The sequence below is a fragment of the Triturus cristatus genome, chromosome 2_2, assembly GCF_964204655.1.
Source record: "Triturus cristatus chromosome 2_2, aTriCri1.1, whole genome shotgun sequence".
Lineage (NCBI taxonomy): Eukaryota > Metazoa > Chordata > Amphibia > Caudata > Salamandridae > Triturus > Triturus cristatus.
This window is the reverse complement of record NC_140582.1, coordinates 504,166,049-504,181,562: the sequence shown is the minus strand read 5'-3', so window position 1 is coordinate 504,181,562 and position 15,514 is coordinate 504,166,049. Positions and strand designations below refer to the sequence as shown.

The 15,514-nt window shown below is 43.2% G+C and overlaps 1 protein-coding gene across 2 annotated transcripts in view; it reads left to right on the top strand.

Annotated features, from left to right (window-relative positions):
* The window catches only part of ZNF827 (zinc finger protein 827), a 581,455-nt gene that overhangs the window by 209,925 nt on the left and 356,016 nt on the right, over window positions 1-15,514 (top strand). For both annotated transcript variants that reach the window (XM_085641623.1, XM_085641624.1), the window contains exon 2: window positions 1,221-2,243. In XM_085641623.1, coding sequence (XP_085497749.1) covers window positions 1,221-2,243 — 1,023 coding nt within the window. The remainder of the gene's footprint in view (window positions 1-1,220; window positions 2,244-15,514) is intronic.

Here is a 15,514-nt window from a genome sequence, read left to right as displayed (position 1 = left end):
TTTTTTTTCTATTTGAATCATATGCTTGCAATAAAAATTTTAAAAAAACCTTTTCACCAGGTTGCAAAGGCTAGACAATAGGTGCTCCCAAACATTTGCCCAGGAGCCACAAAGTATGGTCTGTGTGTGACCGAGGGCCAGCTGGGTGGCAGTGGGGGGTCTGGGATTGTGTAAGGTGGTCGTAGGGGAACGAAGCATGTACATCTAGTGGCTGAATTGCTCGATGTGAAACCAGAAAACCTGGGAGCAATCCTGGCTTTCCCCTTGACCAAACTGCGTGCTTCAAGGCATTTTTGTCACTTTGCCTCCTTTTTCTTCATTATGGCATATAAGAGGACCTCGAAATACATCAGTTCAGCATGTGCGCTTTACAAAACCTACTCCTGTGTTTTGATTATAATGTTGTCCATGTATATTAGAAACATAGGCCACTCAGATGTTGAACAGGACAACTGACTTGCCTCTTAGTTTGCCAAGGGCATTATTGTTAGGGTGATCTGGGGAAGCATGAATGTTTCTAAATTCTTGTGTGAAAATTATCGCTTAAAAACAAATATATCTCAGTGTAGTGGTATGGTATGGTATGAGCATGTCTACCAGAGTAGGCGAAACAGGATGGACTTGAATGGGCACAAGGGGGCGCCAGTTGCTGAGATTAACTTAAGCGTTCCTTCAACCACTTAGTTTTTTATTATCTAACAACCAAGATTTAAAAAAAGATATATTGCGTACTGAAGGAGATAGTATGTGGTGGGGATTTAAAAAGAGAACTGAGTTTTGTGGTGAAGTTGACTGCATCAGAAAGTGCTGGTGAAGGAGTGCTCCTCCTGCCCCCCCTGCTTGTCCTCTTCTGCTTACCGTCAGTTCTGTATATCCACGGAACCCTGCAGTTTAACTTCAGGCATTGCCTTCAGTACATCTTGATAGTAGGGAGCACATGCATTGCAAACCTCAAGACTTGTAAAATACTTTACTTCTTATGTTTTCAGTAGCCTATCAACGAGTTACCCAAAGATGCGAAAAACTAATATTTGGTTGATTTGTTGGACAAGTATTACTGATGTCTGTGCTGAAGTGTTTTCGTAAAGGTGCTCTGGAGAATTTCGCTAACAGAACATTTTGATAGGGACATTCATGTAGAGCAGGTTTAAATTCAAGATTTGTCACCTGCCTTTCATGTACGTTGCAGTAAATCTTAATGTCTTCATCCTTTCTTATAGATGGCCATAGACAGGAGGAAGAGGAAGGCGGGCAAAGTGAAGACGACACGTGGTTTGGAAACACTTCTGAAACCCTATCGGACGTTTCCTATGGAGAGATTCAAGAAAACATTAAGCTATCACTTGAGGACAGAACTCGGGAGACCTCTACTTCACCGGACACTTCACTGGGAAGTGCGACTCCCAGTGGGAGCACTGAGCTGGGCTCCGGTGAGAACGAGGTGCTTCGGGATGCCTCACGGGGTCAAGATTGCCTTTCCCCAGTTGTATCCCCTTTGGATGCAGCAGAATCTCCTGGTACGAATAGGTCCCTGAGCAGCAGCAACCTCAGGCGGCTGCTTGAGGCCGGCACGCTGAAACTTGAGACAGACACCACCTCAAATGGAAGGACAGACTCCCCCGTGACCCCTACTCCAAATCTCTCCTTCTCTCCAGCATCGTCACATCATGCCCAACAGTTGAGTGTCCTTGCCCGGAAGCTAACTGAGAAGCAGGAACACAGTGACCAATACTCCAGCAGTGCCGGCCACAGGTTTATATGGAATTCAAGCGAGTGGTTACAGACCTCCAGCAGCACGTGCAGCTTGTCCCCGGACTCGGCTATCATGAAGCTGAAAGCTGCGGCCAATGCTGTCCTTCAGGACAAATCCCTTTCAAGGACAGACGACTGCCTGCGGTTTGAAACCTTTCCTTCACCCTTCAGTTCACAGTCCGCCAGCTCGACCCTGGCGGCTTTGTCAAAGAAGGTCAGTGAGAGGAACATGGTACCAGGGCAGGAACATGCTTCCCCTCCTGGCCCTTTCCTCTCCTTGGCCTCCATGACGTCTTCAGCTGCCCTCCTCAAGGAGGTGGCTGCAAGGGCAGCTGGGAGCCTTCTTGCAGAGAAAAGCAAGTCATTAGTTCCAGAGGATGCCTTACAGGTGTCCGAGAACAAGAAACAAGAAAAGATGACACCGCCCCCATCCCTGGAACTACTTCTCCTGCCGTCACCAAAGGGAAAACCCTCTAAGCCCAGCAGTACAGGTAGGCACCACAAACTGTACTGTGGTTTTATATTATGAATTATGCTTCTGTAGAATGAAACATTAAATCTACCACAACAGTAAACCTGTGTTGTTAACCTACTGAATTTAGAAGGCAATATACCCTGTATATCACGTGAGGGTCTGCAAACGAGGAAAGAATACTTTGTATACCCACAAAATCAGGTCCTATATTCGGGAAATGTGGTTTACTTTTGATGGACCATGATTGCAGCATTCACTGTTGTTTGCTTGTTCATGTTAAAATGTTAATTGACTCCCTAGTGTAGCACAAAGCTGAGGCAATTAAATAATGGGGTGTTTCAGCTTTAAGCTTCTAGGTTTTAAAAGGGAACGACAGGAAAAAAGTGAACAGCCATTCCCCACTTAGATGATACTGACGAACGCAATTTCCAAGCAGAAAATTCTGCTGCGTAGAGTGATCACTCTAAAGTCAAACTATTCGACCTTGTTCTGAAGATCTGAAGCCAGTATATTTAAAACATGAGGTTATGATATGTTACAGCTATTTTCTAAAGTGCCAAATTAACTGGAGCAGAGACCTAATGGTGCTTGAACAAAGTAGGACAATTGAGAAAAAAAGAATCCAGGAAAAGCGGGCAGCATATAATCCAAGTGCTGGTACACAGATAGTTTTTCAATTTCTCTTTGAATGGCATGAGTGGTTGGGTCACTTGCAGTGCCACCAGCAGCTTTTTAGGTGAGAAAGCAAAAGACACACAATTAATGGACGGAATGCAGAACAAATCAAAACATTCACCCCCAGTCTAGAGATCTGGGTTAAATACATTATTCATTTGCTCACCATGCCACCCCAGTTTAGACCTGGCCATATGCAAATCAGTCTTGACCCTGTGCCTCATGGGAACAGTCCAGCCTGAACTGCCAAGTCAGGTCCTCCCTGGACCGAAAACAATCATCCTAGGACAGGTTTCGGGGTTTCACCCCTCTTCAGCCAGGATAGCTTGTTTCCAGTGGCACAGTAAGCCCGGGACCCACGTCTGGGCATACCCAGTGCACTTAGGGGGAGAAAGCAAAAGACACACAATTGAAAGACGGAATGCAGAACAAATCATAACATTCACCCCCAGTCAAGAGATTTGGGTTAAATCCATCATTCTTTTGCTCACCATGCCAGCCCAGTTTAGACCTGGCCATATGCAAATCAGTCTTGACCCTGTGCCAATTGGGCGCAGGGTCAAGACTGATTTGCATATGGCTGGGTCCAAACTGGAATGGCATGGTGAGCAAAAAAACAACGGATTTAGGCCCAGATCTCTGTACTGGGGTGAATGTATGCCATTGTTCTGCATTCTGTCCATAAATTGTTCTTTTTGCATTTGTCACCCTGAGTGGGACGGTATGCCCAGATGTTGGTCCCGTGCTCTCCATGCCACTGGAGTCAAGCTATCCTGGCTGACGAGGGCTGAAAGCCCGAAACCGGTCGTAGGATGCTTGTTTGCAGTCCAGGAAGGACCTGGCTTGGTAGTTCGGGCTGGACTGTTCCCATGAGGCACAGGGTCAAGACTGATTTGCATATGGCTGGGTCCAAACTGGAATGGCATGGTGAGGGAAAAAACAATGGATTTAGGTCCAGATCTCTGTACTGGGTTGAATGTATGACATTGTTTTGCATTCTGTCCATCAATTGTTCTTTTTGAAGCAGCAGCTTTTCAGCAGTAGTGCACTGCCAGGATGCGGTGCCCTGGTTGGTTACTAGAGGATTATTGCATGAGTGCTTATTATTGATGGATCTCATTAAACCTATGGCGGGTTCATCTTTGATTCCTGTTGCTTTAAGTCCACCATTGGATAAAGATATGTGTGAGTAAGCTGAGATGATTCTTCTCTGGGGGTTAATGGAAGGCGCTGAGAGGTGAAACCACAAACCATGAATGCCAAACTACCTCTGATATTTTTAGTTTAATTTTTTAATTTGGGCACTAGGAATAGAATACTGTAGTAGTCTAGTCGTGTTAGTTCATACCATTGAGTTCCTAATCTCCGTTCCAGTTCAACCTTCTCTTCTAGCCCTATATTGTTTATATAGTTCAACCACGAGCTTGAAAAGTGGTTCTTAACAGTACTTAATTTGTGAAAGAATGAGTAGTTGCCCAAAGCTCTACTCCTAACGCGGCAGCTGTGCAATTAAATGTCAGCATGCTGAATACCAAAACTGGTAGTCTTTAATCCACCACCCGACATTCCTTTACCCTTTTTCCGACTCTTTCAGGTTCCTGCTTTCTGTTTGGGACAGTTTTGTCATCTTTTTCTTCCTTTGTCTTTCTAATCTGTTTCCCCTCTCTTGCACCTGGCAAACATCTGATACCGAAAAATAAGCACCTGTCCCCAAATATAAGCACTGGTGCCCCCACCAGCAACCACTACTCAAATTAAGCGCTGGTTCTTAACCGTTAGTCTTCTACAGAAACACAATGAACCATTACTAGAATCCTGGGACCCTCATCAAGTCATTATTGGATGCTGAGGGACCCCTGGCCAAAACAATTTCTATGATTTGAATGTCAAAACTATACACAAAAATACAAAAACAGTATACACAAAACACATGGTCAAATATTTAAATATTTTGTTTGTTTCACAATGAAATATTTAAAAAGTTTTCAAATTTTCAATGTTGTTTCTTCATTTTTATAACCTTTGTTAATTTTCATTTTCAATATAAATATTATTTAAGTTTGTAAAACAGTTGCGGACACCTGAGTAGACCTCGTCAATCCCCAGGGGTCCTCGGACCTCGGGTTAAGAACCACTGAGCAAGTCCAATTTCCTTTGACAAGGTTTTCTATGACACACTCTGGTCTAAGGACGAGTACGTATTTTTTTATAGTTTACTGAGTTTAATTTTATTTAGATCTCTTGAGTATGTCATCCCTTCTATTTTGAGTTATTTTAAAGTACTTCCTTTGTTCTTAGCACTAAAAACATACCTTATTAATGCTTCTCGAGGTGCTAGTTTGCTCCTGAATCTGTTGCAGAACACACACTCCATAGTCTTGTGTATGTAATGCAATACTCTTGTGACACGTGCATGAATTACTTAGGTGTGTTTGTACATAGTCATTCACAAATCAGAGTTAAGAATACTGTGTAAATTATTTATTTTATCAACTCGGCCATGGTTCATTTGGTAAAAGGCTGAGTTCAGGGGCTCAGTTCTTTTTAGGTGAAACCTAAACATACTTCAGACTCGCTTCTTTTCCTGAAATTTAGTACTAGTATTTGCCCTCCCCCTTAATTGGACAGATTATTGAAGATTCATTCTGACTGGAATATGGATTACGGACCGTACCACCACCTGTGTTTATTTTGAAACCATTGCAACGCTCCTAGGAACTAACCTTTACTGAGAAGAATTGGACACCCATTGCTTAATTTTTGGGGGGTTACCAGAATGTCAGGTGTTGCTGCAAAAAATCATCACTGTTTTTCTTTGACCAGGACTACAATTTTGAAAACATTTCGATTTTACCTAAGGATACCAGATGACTTTGTGTCTCCAGCAACATTGTTCCAGTCCCAGGGTTTCCTTTTGCAGATTATTGTGTTTATGTGTGTTGGTTCAATGTCTACAATGGAAACTAACCACGGCTACAACTTCCAGAATGCATTAGGATGTTTAAGGGAAATTAAGAACTAAATGATGATGTCCTTGATGTCATGGAATCTTATGTTAGCCTTAAAGTAACAGACAGGGCAGTTAAGAATCAAATATATCAATATCCTCTGTGGCTGATGTCACTGTTCAGCAGATATCTCACACCAGGATGCTGAGAGAAACCTAAACACACGACCTTTACTGCATGTAGCAATTTTTAACTTCCATAGTTCATTTAGCTTTTGGTAGAGTCTGAAGGTGCAAGCGGGTGGGAGAAAATGACAGCAGATGTGGGGGATCTTTTGCTCGTTACAGCGGAAGGTGCCAGCATGATAACTCTCCTGTGGAATTCTTGGTGTACTAACTTTCGATTGAAAATATGTTGGATAACAATGGTACAGTATGTGGAGAGAAGTGGTCGAGGTAGTTGTTTCTTTAACAAAATAATTTAGAGAGACATAATAGGAAAAAACATAATAATAGTTCACCACTAGAAAATCTATTCAAAATTCAGAGAACAGGAAATAGATTCAAAATTCAGAGAACAGAAATGTAATTTCTATAAGTAGTAGCAGCATTAAATGCAATTGTCAGTCAAAGCATTAATGGGTAGCAATACATTAATTCCAAATCCATTGGTAGTGCATACTTTATTTTTAGTGCTCTCAGTGTGAGAACAAAGAGGGATGGGGCAATGGTAGTGAATTGGTAGGTGAGGGACAGGGTAAAGGTGAAGTGACAAGGACACAATTGCAGTTATGTACACGGTAACCTTTACAGCCTAATACAGGTCAGTTTGTTCCCATATATACAATGCTCATAGACACATTTTTGATTAGATTCTTCCAATCTATGAGTTTGTAGATGAGATGGTCTACGTTTCGACCCCAACAGGATGGAGGGTGAGTGGTGTCCTCACTACGGGATCTTCATCAGGACAGTTATACAGGTGAGCACTTGCATAAGGAAGGACGAGCGGGGTAGTCTAACCTTGGTCATTGTAGCTGTATACCGACTCGCTTCTTGGATTCATTCCATCCTTACATCGGGAGATTGTCTACCCCACATGTTTAGAAAACTGTAGAAATTCCTAGGAGCCCCCCTGAGAGCCCATTAAGGATCGTACGTTGCTTGTCCTTTCTTATGCAAGTGCTCACCTGTATAACTGTCCTGATGAAGACCCCGTAGTGAGGACACCACTCACCCTCCATCCTGTTGTGGTCGAAACGTAGTCCATCTCATCTACAAACTCATAGATTGGAGGAATCTAATCAAAAATGTGTCTCAGCATTGTATATATGGGAACAAACTGACATGTATTATGCTGTAAAGGTTACCGTGTACATAACTGCAATTGTGTCCTTGTCACTTCACCTTTACCCTGTCCCTCAGCTACCAATTCACTACCATTGCCCCATTCCTCTTTCTTCTCACACTGAGAACACTGTAAATACTGTATGCACTACCAATGGATTTGGAATTAATGTATTGCTACCCATTAATGCTTTGACTGACAATTGCATTTAATGCTGCTAATACTTATAGAAATTACATTTCTGTTCTCTGAATTTTGAATCGATTTTCTGTTCTCTGAATTTTGAATCGATTTTCTAGTGGTGAACTATTATTATGTTTTTTCCTATTATGTCTCTCTAAATTATTTTGTTAAAGAAACAACTACCTCGACCATTTCTCTCCACATACTGTATTATTGACTCAGGCCGGGTAGTGTTTTTTTTGGGATCTACCCCGTGAAAACGGATAACAATGGTGGACTGACAGTTGCAGACATTCTCGGAAAATGTCCTCAAACCATTATCCTGGTGTACGGAGTGAATGTTGTGAGCGAATCCTCCCATCTCCAGGAAGATTTGTGAGTCCAAATTATATACATGTCTGCAAGAAAATTGTTTGTTCCTTCAGTGCTGTATGCCCGGCTGAATAGTTGATGATCCCTCCGCCCACCCACCCCTAACAACACTGGTCCTCAACCTACCATGGGTTTACTCTGTGTTCCATATGACATGTCTAGCCCTGCTTAGACAAAGCATTGTGGAGTGTCAGTGACTCTTGGGGCGCGCTTCCAGAGGGTCTTCCTTACTCGCACAGCAGCGTTCTCTTATTGGTCACTTCTTACCGTTGGCTGGCCTACGTAGCTAGAGTCGGTGGAAAAGGGTTAGAGCAACTGAAATGCCGAAAAAGAATCCTTAAATATTATTTTGTTATTGGGTTCATTCCTGGATGAAAGAGGAGATTGTTGTTAGACTTGGCCTTACTACTTCCCCCTTTCCCTAACCCCTCCAACACTGTTAGTATGTTGGATCAGTAATTTTTGAGAAAGACCAATCTTTTCCAGACTAGACACGTGCCACCAAGTGCTGTGATGGCTGGTGAAATGTGCTTCTGGAATATATTGTGCTTTTAAAATTGGAACTCGCCTCCCTTTTTAAGAAGGAGCGTGTTTACCATAGGCCATTACCATAGGCCATTGTGTTTGCTGGGTAAACCACACAACGCTGTGGAATTATTTTTAAATTATATTTAAAACGAAAAGAATCAGGTTGTTTCAAATGTAAAATCGGAATCGTTATCCAAACCAATATTTTTTCGAAAAACGTGGTCTGGTGGTTACAGAAATACTTCTTGCACACCCAACAAAAACACTGATGTTGAAACTCTCTGGAAAAGTCTTGCGTGCCTCTTATATTTATTAGACCACAGCCAAGAAATGCTCAAAGTCAAATTTGAAATATTAATATGTGGAAAAACATTAAGAACGGTTAAAATAATAATTTCAGCACAGTTCTCCCGTTTGCAATTCCACTTTTTTTTTTAATTAAAAAAATAAGTTATCATGTCTCACTCCTAATTCTTCATCAATTAACAGTAGAGAGATAAGTTGATGACTGTCGCCGGAAGATTGCATTAACCCGTCATGTGTGACTTCCGAAGTGCATCAACAGATGACCTAATACAGTCAGTCTGAGCATGTTGGGCGGAGACACTACAAAAAGTGAAGGGAGTCCTGGAAGTAGTCAGTAAGGACGGTACAAATAAATGAACCACGAACACGACCGATAATGTAAGGTTTCTATTGCACAAAAGCAACACAGAGAAGAGAATTCGAGGTTAATTTTTGATACAGGGAAGTAGTGTGTTTTCCTTGAGAATCTGATTGTATTTAAAACAGATTCGCATCTCATGGGCTGCAAAAGAAAAGACCTATTGAAGACGAGGAGGAGGGGTTTCTCTTTCACATAAGTAGACTTTACCACAGTGATTTTGTTCATTTGAGAATCTGGATGCGCGGTCTAGAACGAGAGCGCGTGTCACCTGCTATTAAAATCAAATATTTTGTATCTTCTCGTGTAACCTTACTGGCGACACAATTTTTTTTTCAACCTATTAGAGCCAGAGATATATATATTTTTAACAATTACGAGCCAATGGTTTATTTACTACAACATAACTTCATTCACCTTGTTAGACCTGGTATCTTTTCGCGTGGTCCCCCCTGTCTTTTTGCCTCCGAACTCTGTTTTTGATTGTGTGCTGACTTTGTTTTTGGGCTCTGGGCACTTTGCAGCTGCTGACCAATGCTAAAGTGCAAGTGCTTCCGATCTAAAATTTAATTGTATTTGGTTTCTCCATGATTGGCCAATTTGATTTACTAGTACAGTGTTCTATGGGTGCCCAGGGGCTGTAAGTCCAATGCTACTAGTGGGTCTGCAGCACTGATTGTGCCACCCACATGAGTAGCCCTGCAAGCATGTCTCAGACCTGCCACTGTAGTGTCTGTGAGTGCAGTTTAAACTGCCATATCGACCTGGCAAGTGCACCCGTTTGCTAGGCCCAGAACCGCCCTTTATTACACGTAAGGCACCCCTAAGGTAGGCCCAAGGTAGCCCCATGGGCAGGATGCAGTGCATTTAAAAGGTAGGACATGTACTGGTGGGTTTTTACATGTCCTGGTACTGTCAATTCGTTTTTTTACTACCGCAAGGCCGATCACTCCCATAGGTTAGTATTGGAGCTGCCTTTTAACATTTTAAAGTGTATCTTCCAATAGGGAGCTAATAGAAAATTGTAGTTTGGTGTCTCTGGTCTCAATTTAAAAATACATCTTTTGGTGAAGTTGGTTTTTAAATTGCAGGTCTGAAAATGCCACTTTTAGAAAGGAGGCTTTTTTTTACTTTCTCATTTTCCACAATTAGAAAACATGAACATGAGACTCATAATAATACATCAAATAACAATTGGTATCATGTCAGTTCGATACATCAGAGAATGTGATGTGTAGAGAATACAAGACACACCACTTCATAAAGGGCACGATCATTAATAGTTAAAGTGACAAAGGAAAAGATAAACTCTATGTAACAGTGTCTTGACTGGCAGAGTATGAAGAGGATGCAGCGGAAGGGGAGTGGGGGTCTTAACTCCGGGCATCTGATTCCAAAAGAGAAGATAGGTACAGAGGGGTAGCCAAATATCTTTCGGTCTGGCAGTGGGGGGTTGCAACGTGGCATATACTTCACTCGTCATGTCACAATATGTCAGGCTACGTACCCAGGCCTTAATAGTAGGGCGGATCCTGTTACCCCAGTGGAGCGCTATCTCTCTCTTTGCCAGTAGCAGAGCTATAACAGCGTACCTTTCCATTTCCAAAGGGCAAGTTCACCCGCAATGGAAGCATGCAGTGGTTAAGCCTCTCATACAAAAATCCTGGATTCGATACCTTCTGCTCCAGTAACTTTAGACCAATCTTGCTGTTACGAGACCCTTCAAAGCTTCTGGATAAACATGTCAACAAACATCAGTCCACCTACCTTGAGTCCAACAAAATCCTCCATACCACTGAAATTGGATTTAGACGTCAGTACAGCCTGGAAACAGCTTTGCTGGCTGTAGTGGCAGGAACTTAAATCCCTGTTGGACAAAGGAGGCTCAGCAGCCATTATTCTATTAGATCTCAGCTCGGCATTCGACACAGTAGACCATGCTATGCTCAGCCGTAGGATATGCAGAGTAGGTGACGTTGGCCATGCCCTGAACTGGTTTTCCTCTTTTTTGAAGGTCAGAACCTTCCAGATGCTAGACCAATCCTGGTACTCCCACACTGTTCCCCTGTGTTGTGGAGTGCCTCAGGGATCATCCCTTAGTCCCAAACCTTTCAATCATTATATGTATCCCCTGGCTAAAATAGTCTGTTCACTTGGGTTGTCATTGATTTCTTATGCGGATGACACCCAGCTGGTGATCTCTATTCCCCCATATCACAACTCTACTCACCCCAGTCACGTCCCATGTCTTCAGGAAGTGGCCAAATGGATGGCTAATTGCAAATTAAGGCTGAACGAAGACAAAACTGAGGTTATGTTGTTGGGTAACAACTTTAAAAAAAAAGGTTCCCCTCCCCTGAATCTGACTGTTTAGATCAGTTGCCGAGTCTGAAAACGGTTATAAAGAGCCTTGGACTCCAGTCTCGCGATGGAGCACCAAGCTAAAACACTTGCAGCTAACTGCTGTGGTGTTTTGAGACTACTAAGAAAGGTTTTAAACCTTCTTCCTTTTCTGTCCAGGAGACTAATTGTTCAGGCTCTCAGCATCTCCCGGCTTGATTTTGGCAACGTCCATTATCTGGGCTCTCCCCACTATGTGACATAGAGGTTCCAGACTATCCAGAATGCCGCTGCCCAGCTCCTGATGAATCTTCCCCTACATCAATCTTCAAAAGCAGCCTTGAGGGACCTCCATTGGTTTCAAGTTGAGCGGCGGGTTCAATTTAAAGTCTTATGCATTTTGCATAGGTCCCTTACCCAAGAAAGGCCCTGCTCCTTTGAGATCAGTAGCTACTCATTATATCCCTGGAAGGTCTTTGAGATCTTCCTCAGCCCAACTGCTATACGTCAGTCACATTGCCCTAAAGTGCCATCGTAGGGAACGAAATCATGCGGGAAAGGGTGTTAAATATGTCAGTCCAAAATGTTGCGATAGGGGGGCAGGTCCACGTTAAGGTGGGGAAGTCTGCCTCAGGAAATCTGCATTTGGGGCATAAAGAGAACCTAGAAGGGTCGAGTCGGACAAGGCCAGCAGGGATGGTATAAGATCTGTGCAAAAACCAAAAGTGAAGCAACTTGTGATGATATTTGGGGGGAACCCATACCCTGGAGCCCAGCTATAGTTCAATGGGGGAAAGGGCCCGTGTAGCCCACTCCATCCTGGCTGATTTCTACCCAGGGACCCAATCCCCCGGGGCCCGGACACATTTACCTGGGTGTCCTGGCCCCATTCAGGGAACCCAGTGCGCTTTGATGGGAACCGTGGGGGAGCCTTAATGCCCCAGCCAGCTTCTCACCTCCTGCGGGAGCCGGCATTGCTCCTACTTGCAAGGAGCTGCTTAATATGCATGTTGGAGCAATCATTCATCAGTTGTCTCTTGACATAGATGTCGAGTGGCGCTCCTGAGGGCCAATAATGGCTCCGGAAGGGGTGTCCGCCTTCTTAAGTATGCACAGGCCAGCCCCAATGAGGTGGTGGTTCCTAGGGCTGTATATGGCCTCAGAGGAAGGCCGTGCTGCCCCCCTCCCTTCTTTGTAGTACCTTTGTTCCCCGGGAAGATGGGGGTCCCTGGGGCAAATACAAAGTACGAGGGGGTTCCACACTGCCCTCCTCTTTTATAATTTAGAGGCCCCTGGGAGATGGTGGACCCCTGGGCCTTTAAAGGTCTGAGGAGGGGGCTGCACGGCCCTTCTCCTAATTAATAAATAAAGCCTCAGGGAGGTTATGTCTCTGGGTTCAAACTGGGCCGCATGTGCCCCCTCCCCATTTGTTAATAAAATAGATGCCCCCAGGAACTGGCCCACCTGGAGCATGGCAGGGCAGGACTGGGAATACAAATCAGACCTGACCATTTTCTCTGCTTAGCCCCTGTTGTAGCACTGACTGACCCCGGGAGGCTGAAAATGCTTGCTTGCTGCTTTTGTTACTGGGGCCGATATTGCAGCACTGCTGCAAAACCGGCCACCAGTAACAAAACCAGCCCCCACCACTGCAAAACCGGCCCCCATCCTTCCAGCCTCCCGGGGGAACGCCCAATGCCTGGTACAGCAAGTGCGGGCCTGACACGGAGGCTGAAAGAGAAACAAGTGGCGGAGACTGTGCTTGTTTATTCTTCGATTTATTTATTTATTTATTTTTTTTATTTTTTTTTTTTAAATACATTTTTTTTTTTTGACAAATTCAAGAATCCGTTGCGATTTAGGGGCAAATAATAAAATAAAAATGCTTTTTTGTCCTGTGGGGTCGCAGTGAGGCCCTAGCAGCAGGGTTAGGGGTCAGGGTATTCCTACTCTGTCCCCTTACCTGCTCTTTCATTTTTACATTTTTGTTTGGGACTTGGCTGAGGCCAAGTCCCAAGATGGCTGCCAAGACTTCCTGGTTGAAGTCTTGGCAGGCAGTCAGATCTCTGCTCTTGATCGGGAGGATTCTCAGAGGGTTCGCGTCCTTAAATAAACAGATTGGTTTTCCTTTAATAACTCTACACTACTGAATGGATTGACTGTGCTCGTTTATTCTTCGATTTAAAAAAAAAAAAATGTTTTTTACACAAATTCAAGAATCCGTTGAGATTTAGGGGCAATTAATAAAAAAAAATGCTTTTTTGTCCTTTGGGGTCGCTGTGAGGCCCTAGCAGCAGGGTTAGGGGTCAGGGTATTCCTACTCTGTCCCCTTACCTGCTCTTTCATTTTTACATTTTTCTTTGGGACTTGGCTGAGACCAAGTCCCAAGATGGCTGCCAACACTTCCTGGTTGAAGTGTTGGCAGGCAGTCAGATCTCTGCTCGAGATCGGGAGGATTTTCTGAGGGATCGTGTCCTTAAATAAACAGATTGGTTTTCCTTTAATAACTCTAAACTACTGAATGGATTTACACCAAATTACAAAAAGCACGCTTTCTGGACCAACATCTAGCTTTCTGCCAAATTTGGTGTAATTCCTTTCAGCAGTTTCGGCTGTAGTTCGTGTCTAAAATTCATATGGGAATTAATGTGGCAAGCACACATTTTTAGAGCCCCCCTTTTTCTTGGCCCCCACTTGACAGATCACCCTGAAACGTTCCATACACAACAAGACCTAACTTAGCACTTTTGGGGGGAAAATTTCATGAAGATTCGTCAAACGGCGCCAAAGATATAGGCAAGTCAAAAAAAGCTTTTATAAATATTGTACATGGCCAAGGCCCCCAAATCTTGCAGGGACTTTGCTTCCCCTATACGCCTTTGCGTACATTGCACTCTACTGATCAACATCTGCTGTGTATCCCAGGTTCCGCCAATGTAGAGCGGGAGGTCGATCTTTTAAATATCTGGCCCCTGCACTATTGAATTCCATCCCTCTGGATGCCCGCTGCACACCTGACCACTGGGTTTTCAGGAAACTGATCAAAACCTGGCTGTTTGCTTCCATTTAGCTTCACCCCCTCTGGTCTCCGGTCCGCCAGCGCTGGCACGCCCTGTTGCTGGGACAGCCATGCGCTATACAAACCCACTTAATATATATGTGTGTGTATATATATATATATTCACAGAAAAAACCATAGGTTTCAGGCACGTTATAGTTAGGAATTAGCATTTAAAAAACCTCAGAAATTCACTGAAAAAACCATAGGTTTCAGGGGTGTTCTAGTTAACTGGACTTTTCACTTGTACAAAACCATTGAAATTCCCCCGTTATAGTTAGTTCAGCTAACTATAACTCGCGCGCCCGCAATGCACTGCTGATGACGTCACATATTACATCACTCATGACATGGTCAGTGACATCACTCATGACATCACTGATGACATCTCAAATGACATCACTGATGACATCATCCAGTGAATGTGTGTTTTTCTGAAAATTAAATATGTTTTATATATGTATATCTCAAGGTCGATGGAAGAATAAATGGGTAGATAAGTGTCTAAACGGATGATTTGTTTTTGAAAAATTGATTGTGTAACTGACTGATTAAGTGTATCATAGTGAATACATGGCTTAGTGAGTAACGTTTAAATATGTAAATATCTGTATCAGTCTCTCACTTTGTGTATAAGTGGCTGCATGGGTTGGTGAGTAGCTACATGGGTGTCTATATAGGTTATTAGTTGGTTTTTTGAGTATCAGTCTGAGTGTCTGCATGGTTCGGTGGGGGGTATTACGTAGTGCATAGGTGCATGAATGAGTGACTCACTGTTTGTATGTGTTGAAGACAGCATGTGTGCAGGACTGTATGGATGGATGAGTGTGTGTATGGGTGTGTTAGTGAGTGAATGACTGTCTCAATAGTGTCTTTATGAGTAACTACATATGTTTTAAACTAGTATATGTGACTATTGGTGTATATAAGTGAGTATATGTGAGAGTGAGAGATTGAAAGAGTTCCTGTATGAATAAGTATGTGTTTCTATAAGTGATTGTTTAAAAGACTAAGTATGTGTAAGTTTCCGTAGAAGTAAGTGTGGTGGTGTGTGTATAACTGTATATGCAAGTAAATGTATGTTTGATTCTTTATTAGCATGAGTGACTATGTGTGTGAGTAACTCTATGGATGAGTGGCATTGTGTAACAGGATGTATAGGTGTATGAGTA